The sequence below is a fragment of the Sorex fumeus genome, unplaced genomic scaffold (genome assembly GCF_029834395.1).
Source record: "Sorex fumeus unplaced genomic scaffold, SorFum_2.1 ptg000064l, whole genome shotgun sequence".
Lineage (NCBI taxonomy): Eukaryota > Metazoa > Chordata > Mammalia > Eulipotyphla > Soricidae > Sorex > Sorex fumeus.
Genome location: NW_026606121.1, coordinates 4,532,743 through 4,552,821, shown reverse-complemented (window position 1 = coordinate 4,552,821; position 20,079 = coordinate 4,532,743). Strand labels below are relative to the sequence as shown.

Below are 20,079 nucleotides of genomic sequence, written 5' to 3'. Positions count from 1 at the left end.
ATTTACATCCCGGCTGGTGACAGGGGGCGGGGCCAGGCATGGTCCAAGGGCGCTGTCTCCGATGAGGGGCTCCTTCCAGGGAACAGGAGCCCGTGGCTAGCCCCTCGAGGAGGATGGGCAGCCCAGAGTAAATCTGCTCCCCAAAGTCTCAGGGGAGGGTCCATCCTGGGGGCTGTTGTCAGGGAGGGTCTGTCCCGGGGGCTGTGGGCGTGTCAGCTGGCAGGATATGGCTCCAGGTCCCAGGGCTGTGGGCAGTGCTCGGAGGGGCCTCAGCAGACCAGGCTGCAGCCTGAGTCTCTGCCTCCTTCCCTCGGGCCCTACTGGGCTCTCTGTGGTCACTGTGACCTGGGCGGGGCCTCAGCCATAGACCCTGTGTCCTGTGGTAGCCAGATCCCGGGGTCTGTGGCCTCCCCGGTCCCCTTCCTTCTAGCTTCCAGCCCCCCGCCCCCCGGCTTTCAGGCCAGCCCAGCTCCCACCCCAGGGGGGCCTGCAGCAAGTATGGGGTGCGGGCACCAGCCAGCAGCTGCACTGGGTGTTTCTCATGGCGCTCCGTCTAGGAGCACCGGAAGCTTCTGTGGCCAGTGAGGGAGGGAGTGACCACCCCCCCCACACACACACCTACTGCTGCCTCGGGCTGCAGTCAGAACCCAGACCCGGAGAGGGTCAGCAATGGCCCAGAGCCACACGGCAAGGGAGGGGGTGACATGAGAGCCATCGGGTCACCAGGGGTGGATGAGCTGGGCCCAGGGGGCTGAGGGTGAGAAGGCAGGAAGATGGGGGAGGGTATTCCTGATCCTGAGATCGGAGGCCACTTGCTCTGATTCCCCTTTCTCCCCCACACTGTGGTCGTCCCCGGCATCACACTATGGGGTGGGGGGACAGGCCCCTGGCTGGGTGCAGCCCCCACATTCCCATCCCCACCTGGCCCAAAGCTCACTTTGAATGCCCACCCTCACTTGGTTAATCAAGGTGCCTGATTCCAACATAAACTGATTTAAAGAGACAAATTAGCTTCATGGTGATGTAGGGCCTCAGCTTTGCTCTCCCAAAATAGACAAGATCACAGAATACGTATCCCGACATGCCTTATGATGCCTCTCGATCATTATGATGTACATCGGATACAGCACACATCTGTGTGTGTTTGTGTGTGCCTGTGCGTGTGCACATGTGTGCGTGCTTGTGTGTGTACACATATGTATGCGTGGGTGGTGCATGAGAGAGGCATGTATGCACGCATGTGTGCGTGCATGTGTGTGCACGTGGCTCCATCTCTACTAGAGATCTTAGTGTACACTTGCAGGTTGCCTGGGCCACACCTGGCGCTCTTCAGGACTGACTCCTGGCTCTGTGCTCAGGGATCACGCCTGGCGGGCTTGGGGAACCATATGGGTACAAGGGCCGAGCCTGGGCTGAGCTCATGCAGGCCCCAAGCGCCCTCCCAGCCCACACTTTTCTCCTATTGCCCTGCTGCGTTCTCACGGCTTGCCATGCTCAGGAAGGCTGGGAGGGATGGAAAGGGGTGAGAGCAGAGAGCTTCCAGCACCTCAACCACCCCCCTGCCGCAGGACTGCTCTCAAGTGCTCCAAGAGAAGGAGCACAAGACATGTGTCCCCACGGATGGGACGTGTGTGTGTGTGTGTGTGTGTGTGTAGCTGTGTGACTCACACCTGTGTCTGCAGTGTGGGCTCGATGCATGTCTGGGCAGCCAGTGGCCAGCTCTGTGCATGGCCCTCAGTGCCAGGAGGGGTGCCCTGCTGAGTTTCTCTCGAACTGGCTCTGTGGGACTCTCCTTTAGCCTCCGAGGGAGCAGAAGATACCAAACAGTCTGTGGCAGGGTCCGTGGGCTCAGGGAAGGGAACTCAGCAGTACCCCCTCCTGTGGCCCGGCCCTGCAGCCTCGAGTGACCGGGAGGCGCATCTGCCCTGGCAGTGAAGGCAGAATCCGGGGACAGTGTTGCAGATCAGAAAACACAGTCCCACCCCCCCCCCCCCCGCCCGCCCCTGCGCTGCCAGGCTTGCAGCCATGTTTGGGTAGATCTGAGTGGGGGGGGGGGGCTAGGGGCAGGTGGTGCTCAGAGCCTGGAGGGAAGATGCTGCCAGGGGACAGAGTGAGGGACGCGGGGGCTCAGTGCACGTGACTGTGATGAAGGGCCCGTGCACATGTGCCCACCTATAAGTCACACCCAAGCACATGTGTATGTGTGTGCACAAACCACTGTACAATAATGTACACAATCCCAGAGACTGCCTAAGCACAAGCTCACACACATATGCACAAGCACGTATACCTGCCCACATGTGCACATGCGTGCACACCCCGACATGCACACATACCTGCACACATATACCACACGCACACATGTACGGGAACCTGCACACATCTGTGCATGCACGCTCCTGCACACATGTTCACATGCCCACATCTGTGCACACACCTGCCCACATACACACACAAATATTCAGATGCACACATTCCTACTCACCCATGTACCATACTCAGATTCCCTGAATGTGCCTTCAGATCTGTAAAGGCTATAAAACCAAACATTCCATCACGAAACACAAACATAGGAACATGCCTCCCAATCACACACGTGAACACACTCAGTCATAAAGTGCACACATATTCACATGCGTGTGCACACAGGCGCACGCCTTGGAGCCCTCTCACCACTAGAGGGCACTGGAAGTCTTCCTCAGCTCAGAGCAGCTCTTGCAGACACACACACACACACACACACACACACACACTCACACACACACACGCACAAATCAGAAGAAAGAGAGAGAAGAAAATCCCTTGAAAAATACAGCAGTTGATGGTAATTCAGCCCAATGAGGGCCATGAATCCTGGGGGCCGATAATAACAATGACCGGCAGGAAAGGAAGGTGCCAGATAGATCAGCGGGAGAGGGGAGCAGCCCCGGATCAATGGGCCGCACTGAGACTGCTCCCAGCCGCTACCCACCGGGGCCCCTCTCAGCTGAGACTGCCTACACCCCCTCTGTCAGAGCCACCCAGCGCTGCCGTGCAGGGCAGGGGAGAGGGGAGCAAAAAAAAATAGTGTTTCTGAAGACACGCCCTGGCCTCCGGCGGCCACCCGTGCACTGTGGTCTCGGGGACTGAGCCTATCACCAGCTATGGGTCCTCCCCGCCCAGCTCCCTGCCCTGCCAGGCTTCAGTGTGGGTGATCGTGATGGCCCGGAGTTTGACACTGGCAGGGCATCGGGGGTCTGCACCCTTCATTTCCAGGGGCCCCCAGCTTACCTCCTTCCAGCCCACGGACACATTCCTGGGGGGGCCACTCACCCCAAGACAACCTGGCACCAGGTGGGCCAGAGCTACCCGGGAGGGGCTGGAACTCTGGGAGGCATTTCTGGCTCTGGGTTCAGTTTCCAGACTGGCTCTTGCCGCAGGGAGGGAGGCGGCAGAGACAACCCCTCATTTGCACAATCCCAGGGTCCCAGGCACCCCTGAAAGCCCCCCCATGCACTCCTGCCTAGAGCTCTGCCTGCCCTAGGCCCACCTACACTTCCGGTACTACCCGCGTAGGGGTCAGGCTAAGACCTGGGCAGCCCTGCAAAAGACCAGTCAGATGGCTGCAGCCGTCCCCAGTTCCCGCACAGGGCCCACCCTCCCTCCAGAGCCTCCCTAAGCCCTGGACCCCCCACACACCCCCGCTCTCCTGGACAGCTCTCAGCCTGACCTCTGCCCCAGCTCTGCCCCCACCCCAGCCTCAACTTCCCCACTGATGAGATGGGTGATAGCAGCTGCCCCCTCTGGCGAGCTCCCGGGCCTCAGTGGCACTAGAGGTTCCTCCAGGTGGGGGTGGAGATGCTGTCCAGCACCTGCCCTTGCTCTCTTGCTGCAAGGGCCTTCGAAGGGCAGCTGGGGGGCTGCATTGGTCACCTGCGTGGGCCAACACACATCCTTCAACCGACCAGCAGGAGGGAGGACCCTACCCCCAGCTCCAAGGGACTCCAGCACTCAAGTGCTTCAGACTGGGAGCTGAATGAGGGGGATCCACTGGGGTGTTACGAGGGTAGGGGGACCTGCCTGTCTGCCTATCCTCACATAGCACAGCTGCAGGGCCATGGCACTAACCAGTCCCCGCCCAGGTGCCCCTGAGGCCTGCTGTGGCCAGTCCTGTTCCTATGACAGTACCCCAAGGTGAGGACCAGGCCCAGAATTGGTGAGGGAGGTGGGAGGGAAGGATCAGACACAGGCCCTTCTGGCCCCAGGAACCAGCTTGTGTGGGTGTGATTGATGCCTGGAGCTCTGGCAGCTATATTGTGCTGGTGAGGCAAGCAGCCAGCCTGTCTCCTGAGCCTTGGGCTGAGTGCCCACTCCCTCCTTTAGCCGGACTGTGTGTCCACCTGCGGGTTGTGGTTCCCACCTGTCCCCGCAGTTCTTGGCAGAGAACTGAGTACAGAGGAAGGTCAGAAACAAGGACACGGAGACTTTTTAATGCAACACTGAGACGAGAGTGGCACACTCCCGCCTGCTGGGGGCACCCAGCCTGATGGTCCCACAGGGGCCCGGGCCAGATGCTCCCCCGCTGCTGGGCTCTGCTGGGATGCGTGGGCTAGGTGAGCCACACCACAGTTTTGTATGGGTTTGCGTCCTGTGTGGCCCCTCTCACTCCTTGCAGACGCCAGGCTAGCCCCAGGGAGTTCCTGTGAGTGTCTCCACGGCTGCCCCCACCCTCCAAGGGTTCGCAGGGCACCTCACAGCTGGCCCTCGTCCACCCAGACCGTCTTGCGCTGCTCCTCGGTGATCTTGTCCTTGAGGACACGCAGCAGTTCATCCACGCTACTCCACGCGTCCGGCTCCACCGTGGCGTAGAGGCAGGGCAGCGACTCCAGCTCCTTCTCCTTCCTCCGGCACACACGCAGGAACTCGTCCTCTGTGTCCAGCCTGGGCAGCAGTTTCCTGTGGGCACAGGGCATGCTGGCGGCGGTGGGCCCTCCCCACCCTGCCTCACCCTGACCTTCCAGCTCCATGTGCAACGCCCGGGTTGGGGAACAGCTGTCCCTCTTGCCTGCTGACAAAACCTGCCCAGCATCCCCCGGTCTGGCTGCCCCCACCCCAGATCACGCAGGCCCCCTGGGTCAGCCCTCCAGCATGGCCCAAATGTCCTCCAGCTCATCCCTTGCATGTCCTGGCCCCAGTGCCACCACTGCAGGGCCCGCAAGTCGCGTCCTGGCCCTGCCCCCAGCAAATCCCCTCATCATGTCCGCCCAGCCACATCCCCTGCTCCCCAGCTACGTCCCCAGCCCCACCCAACTGTCCCCAGTCCAGCCCCAGGCCCCGCCCACAAACCCAGCCCCACCCCTCATGTCCCCATCCCCTCCCCCACGGGACCCAGCCCCGCCCCTTCATGTTCCAGCTCCACCCCCACAGGACCCAGTCGCGCCTCTGCATGACCAGTCCCACCCTCTCAGTCCCCAGCCCTGCGCCCACACGTCCCAGCCCCTCCCCCTCATGCCCATAGCCCCGCCCCTCAAGACTAAGTTCCGCCCCCAATGAGTAAGCCCCGCCCCCACAGGACCCAGCCCCGCCCCTCATGTTCCAGCCCTGCCCCAAAAGACCAGCCCCGCCTCCACAGGACCCAGCCCCGCCCCCGCACATTCCCAATCTTGGTCCCCCTTCCTGCTGCTCTCTGGGTTGAGGGTTGCGCCCTGAGGTGTCCGGCCCTCATTGGCTCCCAGAGGGTCCTGGGTGCCCACAGGCGGGCAGGGAGCCCTACCTGAACCTCTTGATGTTCTTCTCGGCCACGCGGATGAAGAGCACAATGGGGCAGATCCCCGCCTTGATGAGGTCCCTGCAGCAGCCCAGCCCGGCCTCCAGCAGGCAGTGTTTGTTCTGCGGAGTCAAGGCAAGTCAGGGCTGCGGTGGGCACGACCCATTTGGCCCACCCCTGCATGTGGACACTGGGGCTGCCGAGCCCCACCTGGCAGGACTCAGAACCCGGGCTGCCCACTGCCCACAGGGCGGCTGGTCAGAGGAGGCGGCCCTGAGGCCAGTGTGTGCCGGGTGGTTCTAGGCTTTGCACGGGACTGGGTAGAGTTGCCAGGCCCAGGTCCCCCTGGTGGCAGTGCGGCCCTGTCCAGTCATAGCAGAGGCTTCCCAGGCTGGCCAGTGCCAACTTTCCAGCCAACCCCTCAGAGCCACGTAAGCCACGATTTTTGCTCTGCCTCCTGGAGCTTACAAACTTCCCCCGCCTCAACACAGTCAGCGGTAGCATGGGGACCTGGCTGCTGGCTCTGGGCAGGCATGTCCCTCAGATGGCTAGAGCTTTCTGCCAGGCCTCTGCCTAGGCCACCTCCTGACACAGAGGAGCCCCACCCAGTTGTGCTTCTGCCAGGAAAACTGGGCAGAGGGGTGGGCCCGGGGTGTCACAGTGCTTGGCTTGGAAGTCACACAGCTGGATGGGGACACTATCCCCCAGGTGCCCTCGACTGTCCCAGTGCAGGAGGACATCGCCCCACCTCTCCCCTCTCTTGTGTTCAGCTTGGCTCAAGGGTGCTATCCCTGCCCCATATCACAGATACACACAGGCCACGAGACACCCAGCCGCTGCCTAGGGGCAAGGGGCAGCCGTCGAGGGCAAGCTATCACAGGCAGCCCCACACCGAGGGGCCTCACCAGGGCTGCCCGTGGATGGTCTTGCCCAGGTGGCCCCCTGCCACCCCTACCGTGGCCACTGCCGTGTCCCGCCCTGGCCTCACCTTGGCGGCCACAGCCTCCACATTAGCCGGCATGATGCACTCAAAGGTGTTGGGGTTCTTCTCCCGGGAGTAGATGACGGGCCCCAGCCTCTGCTTCCTGAGGTACTCCTCCCTCGTGACTACGTCTGCATATGGGCAGGTACCAGTGTTCAGGCCGCCTTGCTGGGCTCTGCCTGCTCCTGCAGGGGAGCTCGGGAGCAAGAGCTCCACCTCCATCCCCTCTGGTCATGCTGCATGACCTTCACCCCTTCCACAGAAGCAGACTCCCTGCGGGTGGGGCCTCCTCAGACAGCCCCTCAGCAGTGAGGGCAGACACTCGGGCTTGACTACAGCTCTGCGCGTTCTCAGGCACAGCACATGAGGTAAAAACTGCCAACCATGAAGCATTTCCTGTCCTCTCATCCATGCACCCACACAAACATTCATCCCTGGATCCATTCAGCCACCCTCCACTCACTCATCCACCTACCATACATGCTTTTACCCATCCATCCACTCACCCACCCACCCACCCGTCCAAACATCCACCCACTCACCCACCCACCCATCATCCATTCATCCATTCATCCACTCATCCATCCATCCATCCATCCAAGCATCCACCCATTCACCCACCCACCCATCATCCATCCATCCATCCATCCACCCATCATCCATCCACCCATCCATCCATCCATACACACATACATCCATCCACCCATCCATCCATCTACCCATCCATTCACTCATCCAAGCATCCACCCACTCACCCATCCAACCATCATCCATTCATCTACCCACCCATCCATCCATCCATCCATCCATCCATCCATAAATCCATGCACCTGTCTGTCCACCTGCCATCCATCCACCCACCCACACATCCAAGCATCCACCCACTCACCCACCCACCCATCATCCATCCATCCACCCATTCATCCACCCATCCATCCACCCACTCACCCACCCATCCATACATTCATCCATGCACCTGTCTTTCTGTCTACCCATCCATCCATCTGTCCATCCATTCCCCCATCCATGAAGTCATCCAACCACATATAAAACACATAATGTACACACCCTCATACACACTCATATACACACCCACACACTCTTACACATGCACACTCACAGCCTGCAACCGAAATCCATGTCAGATGCACATATCCTGTCTGATACACACGTGTGAGCCCCTAGAGGGGCGGCACCCATAGGACAGAAGCCAGAGTAGGGGAGGGATGGGTGCTTGGGCGGGAGCTGTTGGTGAGAGGCAGGGTGTTCTGGACAAGGACTGGCCCACAGTAGGCCTTTTCTCACACCACCACCCGTGTGTGGCCAGGACTGGGCACACGGAGGCCCCAGTGAGGGGTCCAGCTGACGTTCCCTCATTGGTGTCCTGGATGACCCTATGACCATTGCTGTCACCCTCAGGAGCATCCCACAGACCGTCCCCCACTGCACCCTGCTCTGGGGGGCTCTGGTTGCAGATGGGGGAAGGGAGAGGGGCAGGTGTAGGGGGAGGAGGGAGTGTGGGGGGGGAGGAAGAGAGGAGGGGCAGGAAGGAGAGACGGTGAGGGCGGGGGAGGTGGGACGCACCTGGCTTGCACATGGTGAGCTCCATGGCACCCGCCGAGTTGAGCAGCCGCTGTACCAGTGCCCGGGCCAGCATGCTGGGCGCGAAGAGCACGGGCCGGCGGTGCTCGCAGTAGACGGGGCGCACCAGGCTGTAGGGGACCAGGCTGAGGGTTCTGCCCAGCTCACTCTCTGGCTCTGGCTCTGGGGCAACAAGGGGCCGTGGGGGCCGTCAGCCCTGGCGGGAGGAGGCCCAGGCCCGGCTTGGGAGTGGGAGGCACCGAGGGGCAGACACGCCAGGAAACACCCAGCAACCATGCTGGAGGGGTGGGTGGGCCAGGCGGGGATCCCCTCACCTTCCGTCCTCTCGGCCAAGCCCCGGGTGGCGTCCAGCGAGGTCCGGGCCTTGCTGCCCAGCGGGCCTCCCGAGACGATGCGGACACGCTCACTGCTGTTCATGCGCTTGTACTTGTTCTCGGACCTGCTGACGAACTGGGGCGGGGGGGGGGGGCACGGGCTGGGACCTCTCCTGCCCGAGCAAGACCCCCAGCCTTCCCGCCAGCTCAGGCCCACATGCGGCGCATTTCTTGGGGTCCCTGATGTCTCTCAGGGACTGTGGGCAGCCCAGCAGTGCCTGGTGGGGCCCCTTATGCTGGAACCACAGAACCCGCCTGCCCTCTGGCCTCCGCATCAGGCTGAGAGACGAGACAAACCAACCCTCTGGGATGAGTTCTGGGATGGCGTCTCGCCCTGAGTACCCACGGGACCTCCTTCTTCCCGGCCAGGCAGCTCAGAGGAAGCTCAGGCTGGGGCTACCTTGACCTATGCACTGGAGTAGTTCCCTCTCTTGATAACACTATTTCTAATTTATTTTTTAAATAATAATGTTTTAAAGCAAGTTGCTAATGGTTCCTTTCTCTGTGGGGAGGGGGGCACAGCCGGGGGAGCTCTGTGCCCCTGTGGCAGGGGGCCAGCTGAGGGGGCACTGCCTGTCTAAGCACTGGAGAATTTTGCACTCACAGGTTTTCTCAAATCTCCCATAAAAAGGGGATTTGCTTCGAAGAGGGGCAAGAAGGGGGAGGCAGGGGGGCAGGGGTGGGCTATGTGATGGGGCACAGCCTCCTGCCGCTGCCGCGAGGGGTACCTGCAGGAGCTGACCGAACAGGAAGCTCGCTCTCGAGAGGCGGGGGCTGACACGGGGGTCCGCGGCCGACTGCACGTCTTCCGGTTGTAGGGTGTTCTGTGGGCCAGGGAGGGGACTGAGACTCGGGAGGGAGCCACTCGCGCTGGGCGGGCTCAGCGGGGGATCCCGGCACCTACCCGCAGGGTCCGCAGAGTGTGGTGGGCGGGCTCGGCGTCCTCCCGGCTGCCCCTCTGCACCAGCCGCTGCAGCTTCACCAGGAGCAGCTGCTGGGCCCTGTGTGGGCAGGAGGCACCTCAGGGGCCACGCATGGGTGCTCATGTACAGATGTGGTGTGTGCATTTGCATGCATGGGTGTGTGCACGTGTGGCGTGTGTTTGCATGTGTGGGTGTGTGCGTGTGCACATGTGGTGTGTGCATGTGCACATGTGTGTTTGGGTGTGTGCACTTGTGCACATGTGGTATGTGCATTTGTGTGCGTGGGTACGTACACGTGTGCAGATGTGGTGTGTGCGTTTGCCTGCCTGGGTGTGTGCACATGTGGCATGTGTTTGCATGTGGGTGTGTGCGTGTGTGCACATGTGACGTGTGTGTGCAGATGTGTGTGTGTTTGCCTGCCTGGGTGTGTGCACATGTGGCGTGTGTGTTTGCCTGTGTGGGTGTGTGTGCGCGTGTGCACATGTGGCATGTGCGTTTGCATGCATGGATGTGTGCACATGTGCACATGTGGCATGTGCATTTGTGTGCATGGGTGTGTGCACATGTGGCGTGTGCCTTTGTGTGTGTGTGTGTGTGTGCGTGTGCATGGGCTCATCAAGGAGGCCTGAGGCCCAGACCAGGCACAGGGACGAAGCCTGCAGGGAGTGCCCTGGCGTACCTGGCAGGAGACCTGTGCTTAGCTCTGGTCACTGACCATCAGGAAAGTACTAACTGGCCATATGTGCCGTGCCAGCCCGCAGGTGCCCAGCCATCGGGAAGCCGTCTGGGGGCAGGCACGGCCTCTTTGCAGCTGGGCATGGTGCCCACCCTCGTGCCCACCCCCCTCACCGGCTGTAGCTGGGGATGGTGCCCACGTCCAGGTCCTGGTCGGTGAAGGGGTCCACGCGGGCACACAGCCACTCGTGCCTGTCCTGGTACATGGTGTCCCGCACGTGGACGACGTCATCACACCTCAGGGACAGCGTGCAGGCGTCCAGCTGGCTGGAGATGCTCAGGTTTAGCCGGATGTAGAAGGAGTCCCCGGATGAGATTACGCCGTCCTCCATATCCCTCAGCAGCTTCCGGTACCCTGGGGAGTGCCGCAGGGTGAGGCCACCATGGGGGGGGGGAGGTGCACACTCTCCCACTGAGCTCATGAGCCACCTGCCCCCAGGGTCCCCGTGATGAGGTGCCCAGGACTCTGCTCCTCTGGGTCCCGCTGGACAGGAGCAGGGACTTGCAAACTGGCAAGCCCCATCACTGAGGGTCCCAATTCCTTCCTGCATCACTGAAGGTCCCCTCCTGTCACTGAGGGTCCCCATCGTGTCACTGAGGGTCCCCATGCTGTGCCAAATTTCTCTCCACATCACTGAGAGCCCCCATTCCTCCTCGGCTGCCTTCCGTGGGAATGTTCTCAGAAGATGAAGCACCATGCTGATGAGACCAATTTAGTCTCAGTGGCTCAGACACGGCAGCCGGGGGTGAAGCTCACAGTGCTTAGCACTGTGGCTGGGTGTCTGAAGTCACGGTTCCTTGGGGAAGGTGTGAGCCCTGGACACAAATGCAGCAAAGTCCTGAGGGTGTGACCCAGATGGAACCCTTGATTGATACCCAGAATATGCCACGTGCTCTGCAGATGCTGTGCCAAGGTGTGCCCAGGACACTGGGGCCAGTGACGGTTTGAGCACCATGCATGGAAAATGGGTTCTGTCCCCTGGGAACCCTTCCTGTGCGGGGCACCCACACCACCTGATCTGGGCAGACACAGCCGCTGCCTAACCCTGGGCACTACCCAGGGTCCTCTGCACAACCAGTGGGCAGGGCACCGTCCAGGCCACTAGCCAAGACACCAGCAGGGCCTGGCAGGAGGCAGGCTTGGGAGCAAGGACATCTTTATCCCCTGTGGTGACCAGGCTCTGCCGGGAGGACGTCGGCAGCACCTCTGCTGGACACGCATGAGCCCCATGATTAGAAACTCATGGTAGATGCAGCGCGGCCCTGGAGGGGGAGTCCCGGGGACGTTGGGGGCTCGGCAGGCAGACGAAGAGGCACGCACCCCCAGGTGGGGGTCCCAGAGCAAAGGCCTGGCCCAGGCTCCGCTCGCTGACTCGCAGGGGCCCGAGGAGCCACCCAGGGCTGTGTCCAAACAGGGGCAGACTCAGCCGGGCAGCAGTTGGGGGTGTAGCGCTGCCTCCCTGCTCTGTCCTGCCATCAGTCCCGCTGGCTGCATGGCAGGTGTATCCACTGCATAAGCCCTCCCAGCCTGGTGCTGGACACCTGCCATCTCTCCCTGCAGGCACCTGATCTTGCCTGCCCTGTCCCCACCTGCCCTTTCCCCGTCTGCCCTGTCCCCGCCTGTCCTGTCCCCATCCGCCCCTGAACCCACGCGGCCCGTCCCATTCCCGTCCGGCCACCCTCACCTTCGTGGTTGACCTTGTAGTGCAGCGTGACGGGGCCACTGCACCTCTGCAGGGTCCAGTGTGCCTCCTCCTTCGTGCACGAGTCCAGGGGGACGCTCTGCCTCTCGCCCCTGATGCAGCCCTCCAACTAGACGTGAAGACACTTCCTGCTGGGCTCTGTGTGCTCACAGGCCCCTGGAAAACCGCTGCTCCTCCCCAGGGGCCCCCCGTCACCCCCACGCCGCCCAGTTCCTCACCAGCAGCAGCTGGTGGCCCTCGTGGAGGCCGGCCTTCTCCGCCTGCGAACCCGGCTTGACTGTGTGGACGAAGCTGCCGCGTGCGTTGCCCCCCAGCACGGAAAGCTGGGAGGTGAGGCCGTCCCCGCTCAGTGTGGCCCGCTGCACGGTGGGCCCAGGGCCCCGTGCCTGGGCTGCTGAAGTCACAGATGGCCGGAAGGGTCTGGGTGGGGGAGGGGCAGTGCTCAGGCAGCTCCCGGAGCACCAGCACTGCCTGGGCTGTCCCCCACCCCAGCAGAATCCTGGCCCTCGGTCTTGGTCCACAGCTCGGCCGGAGCAGCCATCTGTCACTCTGGTCGCTGGGTCCCTGCCCTGCCTTAGACCAGGGGTGCCCCCCCCATACCTTTCCAGGGAGAACTTTCTGAACATCAGGTGGACCTGCTCCAGGTCGTAGGCATCCAGGCCCTCCGACTGGTGGGAGGAGGAGGAGGAGTGGACAGAGGGGGGTCCGAAGGAGGAGAGCTCATGGCTGTCATCTGCACAGGGTGGAGTGCGTGAGGGGCAGGTGCTCAAACCAAGCCCCTATCCACCCCCAGGCTCCCCGGGAGACCCTGTGACTTCTGGTTGCCAGAAGCAGCAGCCAGGTGTGCCCACCCGTGCCTCCAAGGAGACCCCTTAGGAAAGGCCCGGCTTCTTACTCTCCCTACCCGGAAACATGCATGCATGTGCATGTGTGCACACGTGTGACTGTACATGAACATGTGTGTATGTGAGCGTATGTGTACTTAAGCACATGTGTGACATGCATGTGTGTGCATGCTCATGCATACGTGCTCATGTTTGTGTGTGTGCAGGTGTGTTCATATGCATGTGTGTACATGTGTGAGCGTGCAGGCCCATGCATATGTGCACGTTTGTGTGCGTGTATGTGTGCACATGTGTCGTGTGTATGTACACATGTACATGTGTGTGTATGTGTATGAGTGTGTGCATGTACGTACGCTTGCATGTGTGTGCATGACTGTGCACGTGTGTGTGCATGTGCATATGTGTGCTTGTGTGTGCATGTGTGACTATGCATGTGTGTGGGGATGTGTGTGTGTGAGTGTGCCTGCATGTGCATGTGTGTGACTGTACATGTGTTCGCATGTGCATATGTGTGCTCTCGTGTGTGTGTGTTTGTGTGTGTGTGTGAGACCATGCATGTCTGTTTTTTTTCCCAGCATATTTCTAGCTCTGTATCGGGGCCCAAAGGGTCTGCTTTCTCATCGGTACAGGGGGCTGAGTGGGGTGGAAGAGCAGAGTCCAGAGTCCAGAGCCTGAGAAGCCCCTTATGCCTGGGCCCGGGAGACGCCCACCCATGCCGCAGCCGGGGCGCAGGCTCTGCAGAGCCTGTTCGGGGCTGATAACAAAGGCTCCAGTGCACGAGGAATTTATCCCGACACTGCAAAAACGCTTTGGCCGGCTGCCCGGAACTCTCTTCCTGGCTCTCTCCTTTCCAAAACTCTTTCAATTCTTCTCATTACCGCCTCTATTAGGTGCTAACCTCTCTTTAACACTTGATAGCTTCTGATGGTCCCCAATTAGGGAAGGCCACTAATCTTGCCTTTGCTCCTCTGCAGCCGAGCAGTGGCTGGGGAGGGGGGGTTGGTGCCTCTCTCCAGGGTCTACGCTCCACAGGGCCCCGGGACACCGGTGTTGATCCCATGACTCATAGGTCACCTCCCGAGGGCCCCTGCAGCCCCTCCTGCCCCACCCATTGCCTCTCGTTGCTGTGTGCCTGTGAGCCACTGTCCCTCGGGCATGGCCGCCCCAGCCTCCAGGACACGGGCCGTGCCTGGCGCACCCAGCACGGGCTCGCCCTGGGCTGAGCTTCGATGCCAGCTCTGTATGGAATGTTCTGGCAGGGCACTTCCTGCATGCTCAGCTCTGACCACCACGCTCACCTGCCTCAAACCTCCAATCTTAGGGTCTGAACTGCACCCCAGCCCCCTCCACACCCAACCCTTCCCGTCCCTGGGCCCCTCTGGCCCCTCTGCCCTCCAGCTGCACCCCTGCAAGGCCGACCAGGGCGTTTCCACGTGCACCAGGGCTCATCAGCACCCGAGGGGGCTCCTGCCCTCAGACACCCCCAGTTCACCCAGTTTAGCATCAGAGCCAGCACCGCCCAGCGGCTCTGCACAGCTGTCCCTCCCAAGCCCCTGGCTCCACCGGCCACCTACCGTCAAAGTCCAGGGCTTCAAACCCGCCGCTGTCATTGTCCTCCTCCACTGTGCTGCAAGATACGGGGTCGGGGCCTGTGTACACACGTGTGCACGGTGCAGCATGTGTGAGAGGTGGGGCCCACGTACACACATCAGTTTCCATCAGGCTGGATGGAGGTGAGGTTGTGGGGTTGAGGCGGGAGCAGAGGCAGGGGCCCAGGTTACCACCTGCCCCTCCCCTCACTCATCCTCACCCCATATTGGGGTGGGACAAAAGGGGCCACGGACTGTGGGACGCTGGGACCTGGGGCCACGGGGCCTCAAGTGTCCTTGGGGAGTGGAGGAGCAGAGGAGCTGCCCCCAGTGGATGCAGAGAGGCCCCTGCCCACCACCTGGGGACCCACCTGCGCTGCGGGGCATCCTCCTTGCACCTCCTGACAATGGAGTCGTTCCCTGGGGGCTCGGCCGTGATGGACATGATGCTGGAGCGGCTCCGGTGAGGTGGCTGTGAGTGAGCAAGTGAACCCTGCATGGCTCAGCATGGGCTGCTCTGCACACCACGTGCACACACGCAAACACATGCATGAACACACATGTGCACATGATACACACATGCATACAAACATACACCTGCATATGCACACAAGGCACACATATGAACATGCACACACACGAACACATACACACGTGCATACACGTGAACACATGCATATGTGCATACATGAACACATGCACACACATAAATTTACACATATACAGCACACCCACACAGACATACATAAACACACATGAACACATGTACATGCACACGCATGGATACACATAAACATGTACACACAAGCATACACATGCACACACATACGCACGAACACACAAACACTTCCATTCAGAGACATAGACACAAACACACACGACATATAGACGCCCAACGCACACACACATAAACACATAAACCCAGATGCAAGGCCTCCCTGCCTCTAGCACAGGCCGAGTTGCCTCAGCTGCGACCTTGGCCCGAGAGGACCCCAGGCCCGGGCAGCCACAGTCCTGTGCATCTGCCAGAACATCTGTCGGGCCTCGAGGGGCAGTGGTCCTGGCGCCTGCCCAGCCAGAGCTGGCTACCCCCACACTGTGACCTGGGAGAGTGAGAACGCGAGCTCGGGCCTCCCCTCCCGGGGCTGAATTCGGAGGCTGGGCTGAGGGGTCCCGGCTCGCCTGGGGGGGCAGGCCGGCTGGAGCTGACCTCTGTGTGGGCACCGGCACTTCCCGCCTGGGGCTGGAGGTTCTGGCGGACGCTGGCGACCACCCCTCTGCCCGAACTTCTCCCCCCGCCGAGTGTTGGGTTGGGGAGGCTGGTGGCAGGAAGGTGCAAACGGGCCCGAGCACCGTGGAGTGGGGCGGCTCACCATGGCGAAGGTGGTGGACACGGGCAGGGATCTGCAGGAGCTGGGGCTGCCGGCGCTTCCCTCCTCCTCGAGGGTCCTCACTGGCCAGTGCGTGCAGGGGAAGGAGTGGCGTTGAGGCCAGGCTCTGCCCCTCGCTGCCCCGTCCCCCGCAAGGACGGTCGAGGGTGGACGAGTCCGGCTCTTGGGGTGTCCACCTCCCGGGGCAGGGTCGTGGCTCCCCGCTTCACTCCTGGGCGCCCCTCCTGGAGACAGTGTCGGGGCTGCCCTCCGCCCACCTCCCCTGCTTCACTCTCTTCTGTGCCCAGAGCCGCCTCTGCCTCCCTGCCGGGGCACCCGCTTCAGTATTAGCATTCTGGAAGCTTCTCTGGCCTAGCTGCTGGGCATCTCCCACCTGAGGTGGGTACAAAGCACGGGAGCGCAGAAGACAGTGTCCAGGGGCCCTTTGGGGACCCCGGCGGCCCCCTGCAAACAGGACAGAGCTGCCCAGAGGGTGGGAGCAGGCGGGGGCTGAGTGGGGGCGCTGTGGCAGTGGGCCAAGGGGTGGGGTGGGGCGTCTGGGCACAGTGAGGGCGCCACTCACCCTGGCAGTCGGCGATGTGCTTCGGGCTGATGGGGGACTTGGCGCGCTGCAGCTGCAGAAGGGGGTGTGTCAAGGCTCACCCTTTCTGGGGCTCGGGACGCCCTCCCCAGTGACTGGAGGGCAGCACCTCAGAGCAGTTGTTCAGGGAACGGCGAGACCTGGCCACGCCCACACCTGTGGCTTCTAGGTCCCCTAGGGTCTCTGATGTGCCACCCACACTCCTGGTTCCATGGGTGCACACTGGGGTGGTGGGGGCTGGGGGGTATTTAAAGGCCGGCATAGCCAGGCCCCGTCACACCTTTCCCTTCTGAGATGGCCTCTTTCACCGACCACCCATCCACCTACCCACCCCGACCCACCATTCACCTGCCCGTTTGCCTGTCCACTCTCTTTCATCCACCACCCACCCACCCACTCACTCACTCACCACCCACCCACTCACCACTCACCCACTCACTCACCACCCACCCACCCACTCACCAACCCACCCACTCACTCACCACCCACCCACCCACTCACCAGCCCACCCACTCACCACCCACCCACTCATCAACCCACCCACTCACTCAGCACCCACCCACCCAACCATTCACCACCCACTCACTCACTCACCACCCACCCATCCACCCACTCACCACCCACCCACTCGCCAGCCCACCCAGTCACTCACCACCCACCCACCCACTCACCAACCCACCCACTCACTCACCACCCACCCATCCACCCACCCAATCACCACCCACTCATTCACCACCCACCCACTCAGCACCCACCCACTCATCAACCCACCCACTCAGCACCCACTCACCCAACCATTCACCAGCCATCCACCTATTCACCCACCCATCCACCCACCCAATCACCACCCACACACTCACCACCCACCCACCCAATCACCACCCACTCACTCACCACCCACCCATCTACCCACTCACCACCCACCCACTCACTCACCAATCCACCCACTCACTCACCACCCACCCACTCACTCACCCACTCACTCACCCACCCGTCCACCCACCCACCCACCACCCACTCACTCACCACCCAGCCACCCAATCACCACCCACTCACTCACCAACCCACCTGCGAAGGCACCTATTCACTTGCTCTTCCACCCACCCACTCGTTCTCTCTCGTCCCTTCACACCCACTAATGCTCTCACTTGTCACCTACGCTCTCCTCCACGATCTCGCTCACACACTCATTCACGCTTGCCCACTATTCACTCAGCTCACCCTCCTCCGCCCTTCTCTCACTCCAACACACGCTCTTACGGACATGTATTTTCTCCCCTCCCCCCGCCTCCCCCCTCCACTCTCTCGTGAGTCGGTGGTGCACGTGGATTGATTGCACCAGATACTGAGCAGATGGATTCCTGCTCCACCTCCAGCTCCCAAATGGTGCCCATCACAAGCAATTAATATAAAAGCATCCACTGAAGACAATACTTATTTGTTGCATAAACAGGCGAATTTGGGAACAATGCTTCTCTCCCCCTCCCTTGGCTCCCCCTGCTCAAACGTCCATTGCCTGGGAGGGAGTGAGAGCTGGCATGGCGGGAGCCACGGGACCCTCCCGCTGGGCCGAGCTGGGCCAGTGTGGCTGGGCCCCATGTCCCCTGAGCTACCCGCACGGCACCTGGATGGCTTTGAGGTTCATCCTGCGCTTGCGAGGCTGGGAGGGCAGGAAGTATCTGCTGTCCTCCGGGGACTCCTCGGATGTGGAGGAGTCGTCGGCCTCCTGGCCATTGGTCCTGGGGCTGGTGTCCCCCAGGCTCTGAGAGATGATGGTTACTGGCAGATTCCGGGGCAGGCTCTGTGGACAGAGGGCCAGGGCCGGGGATGGAGTGGCCGGTGGAGCTTGGTTCTGAGTTTTGGGTGAGTTTTTTTTGAAACTTGGAAAACTTGGGGGAGGGGCATCTCTGTCCAGGCCAAATCCTCAGGCCCCAGAGGAACCCTGAGTCCAACTCCCCTGCCACTCCCCTCCCCGCTCTCTCCTGTGGGCGCTGGGGACGTCCAACCACCGAGCAGAGGGTTTTCGGTGCCCATTGTGCCCCTTCAGAACCCAGGTTCCCGGGGCTGGAGTGATAGCACAGCCGGTAGGTCGTTTGCCTTGCATGTGGACGACCCGGGTTCGATTCCCAGCATCCTATATGGTCCCCTGAGCACCGCCAGGAGTCATTCCTGAGTGCAGAGCCAGAAGTAACCCCTGTGCATCACTGGGTGTCCCAAAAAGCAAGCAAGCAAACAAACAAAGAAACAAACAAAAAACAGGTTCCCTGCAGCCTGCGGACACACTGTGGATGGAGCTGATGGTGCACCCAGGAACCCGCAGGCCAGCCACACCCCTTACAGCGCCATTCACCCCTCTGAGTGCCACCCCTGGCCTGGCAGTGTGCTGGGATCTGCAGGCCCCCAAGTCAGGAGCCTGGGAGGGGTCTCTGGGTCAGCTGCGAGCCTGAGGTGGAGGGTGAGGGTGCAGGTGCCCACCTGGTCCAGGCTGTCCTTGGACAGGCGCCGGAGCTTGCTCTCCAGGTTGACGATGCAGGCCTCCCGCCGCACCAGCTCGATCCGCATCTCGTCGTTCCTCTCCTCCAGCTCGCGGATCTGCTTCCGGTACTTGTCCTTCTCGATGAGGCACTGTGAGTACTGGGTCTGCGCCTGGTCCCGCGAGTGGAAGGCCTATGGGCAGCGGACGGGCACCAGGCTGACGCTCCTGCCCACCAGCCTGGCAGGACAGCCAGGGGGTCAGGCAGGGAGATTCCTAGCCAGGGTCAGCCTGTCCCCCAAGTCAGGTCAGCCCGTCCACCTCCAGTCAGGTCAGCCTGCCTGTCCACCCCCAGTCAGGGTCAGCCCATCCATCCCCAGTCATATTAGCCTGCCTGTCCACCCCCCAGGTCAACCTGTTCACCTTTAGTCAGGGCAGCCCGCCTGTCCACTCCCAGACAGGTCAGCCCATCCATCCCCAGCAGGTCAGCCTGCCTGTCCATTCACAGCCAGGGTAAGCCTGTCCACCCTCAGCCAGGTCAGCCGTCCATCCCCAGCCAAGTCAGCCTGCCTGTTCACTCCCAGCCAGGGTCAGCCATCCACCCTCAGCCAGATGAGCCCGTCCACCCCCAGCCATCTCAGTCCACCTGTCCACTCCATGACCTTGGCACGCCCCGTCCACTCCCAACCCCGTCTCCTTAGTCACCTTCCTCGACAGTCTGTGCCAAGAACCCTGGTGCCTCAGGTCCCTTCCTGCCGGGGCTTCGCAGCCATTTCACTCGGGTTTACAGACAGCAGAGAAGGGGCCGTGAGTGACAGCAGGTTCCCCCGGAGCCAGCTCTGGGGCCAGCTTGGCCCCTCCTGGCCTCCTGCGAGGTGCCTCGGGCTGGGGGACGCACCTGGTCGCGCTCGCGCTCCACCTCGTCCAGCTGCAGCATGACTGTGCTCATGCGGTGCTTGTACATGTCGCAGTCCTTGCCCAGTGTCGAGCACTTCAGCTCCAAGTCCTCCTTCTCTTCCAGGTACTGTGGGCACGGTGGCCATTACCCACCCGGCCAGGACCGGCTCCAGGCTTGGCTCAGGGCTGTCCCTCCCTCGGTTGTCGGCCACTCATATTTGCTGAGCAACAGACTGGGA

General features: G+C 61.7%; 1 protein-coding gene across 1 annotated transcript in view; it reads right to left on the bottom strand.

Moving 5' to 3' along the window:
• Positions 1–4,720: 4,720 nt before the first annotated feature.
• The window catches only part of CARD11 (caspase recruitment domain family member 11), a 44,429-nt gene continuing 29,070 nt past the window's right edge, over positions 4,721–20,079 (bottom strand). The window contains exons 8-25 of the mRNA XM_056128468.1: positions 19,842–19,967; positions 18,946–19,137; positions 18,095–18,271; positions 16,453–16,504; positions 15,873–15,952; positions 14,871–14,971; positions 14,485–14,537; positions 12,666–12,798; positions 12,284–12,485; positions 12,048–12,174; positions 10,477–10,717; positions 9,609–9,705; positions 9,433–9,528; positions 8,645–8,780; positions 8,313–8,492; positions 6,735–6,859; positions 5,753–5,868; positions 4,721–4,935 (exon numbers count right to left, since the gene is read on the bottom strand). Coding sequence (XP_055984443.1) covers positions 4,731–4,935; positions 5,753–5,868; positions 6,735–6,859; positions 8,313–8,492; positions 8,645–8,780; positions 9,433–9,528; positions 9,609–9,705; positions 10,477–10,717; positions 12,048–12,174; positions 12,284–12,485; positions 12,666–12,798; positions 14,485–14,537; positions 14,871–14,971; positions 15,873–15,952; positions 16,453–16,504; positions 18,095–18,271; positions 18,946–19,137; positions 19,842–19,967 — 2,439 coding nt within the window. The 3' untranslated portion in view covers positions 4,721–4,730. The remainder of the gene's footprint in view (positions 4,936–5,752; positions 5,869–6,734; positions 6,860–8,312; positions 8,493–8,644; positions 8,781–9,432; positions 9,529–9,608; positions 9,706–10,476; positions 10,718–12,047; positions 12,175–12,283; positions 12,486–12,665; positions 12,799–14,484; positions 14,538–14,870; positions 14,972–15,872; positions 15,953–16,452; positions 16,505–18,094; positions 18,272–18,945; positions 19,138–19,841; positions 19,968–20,079) is intronic.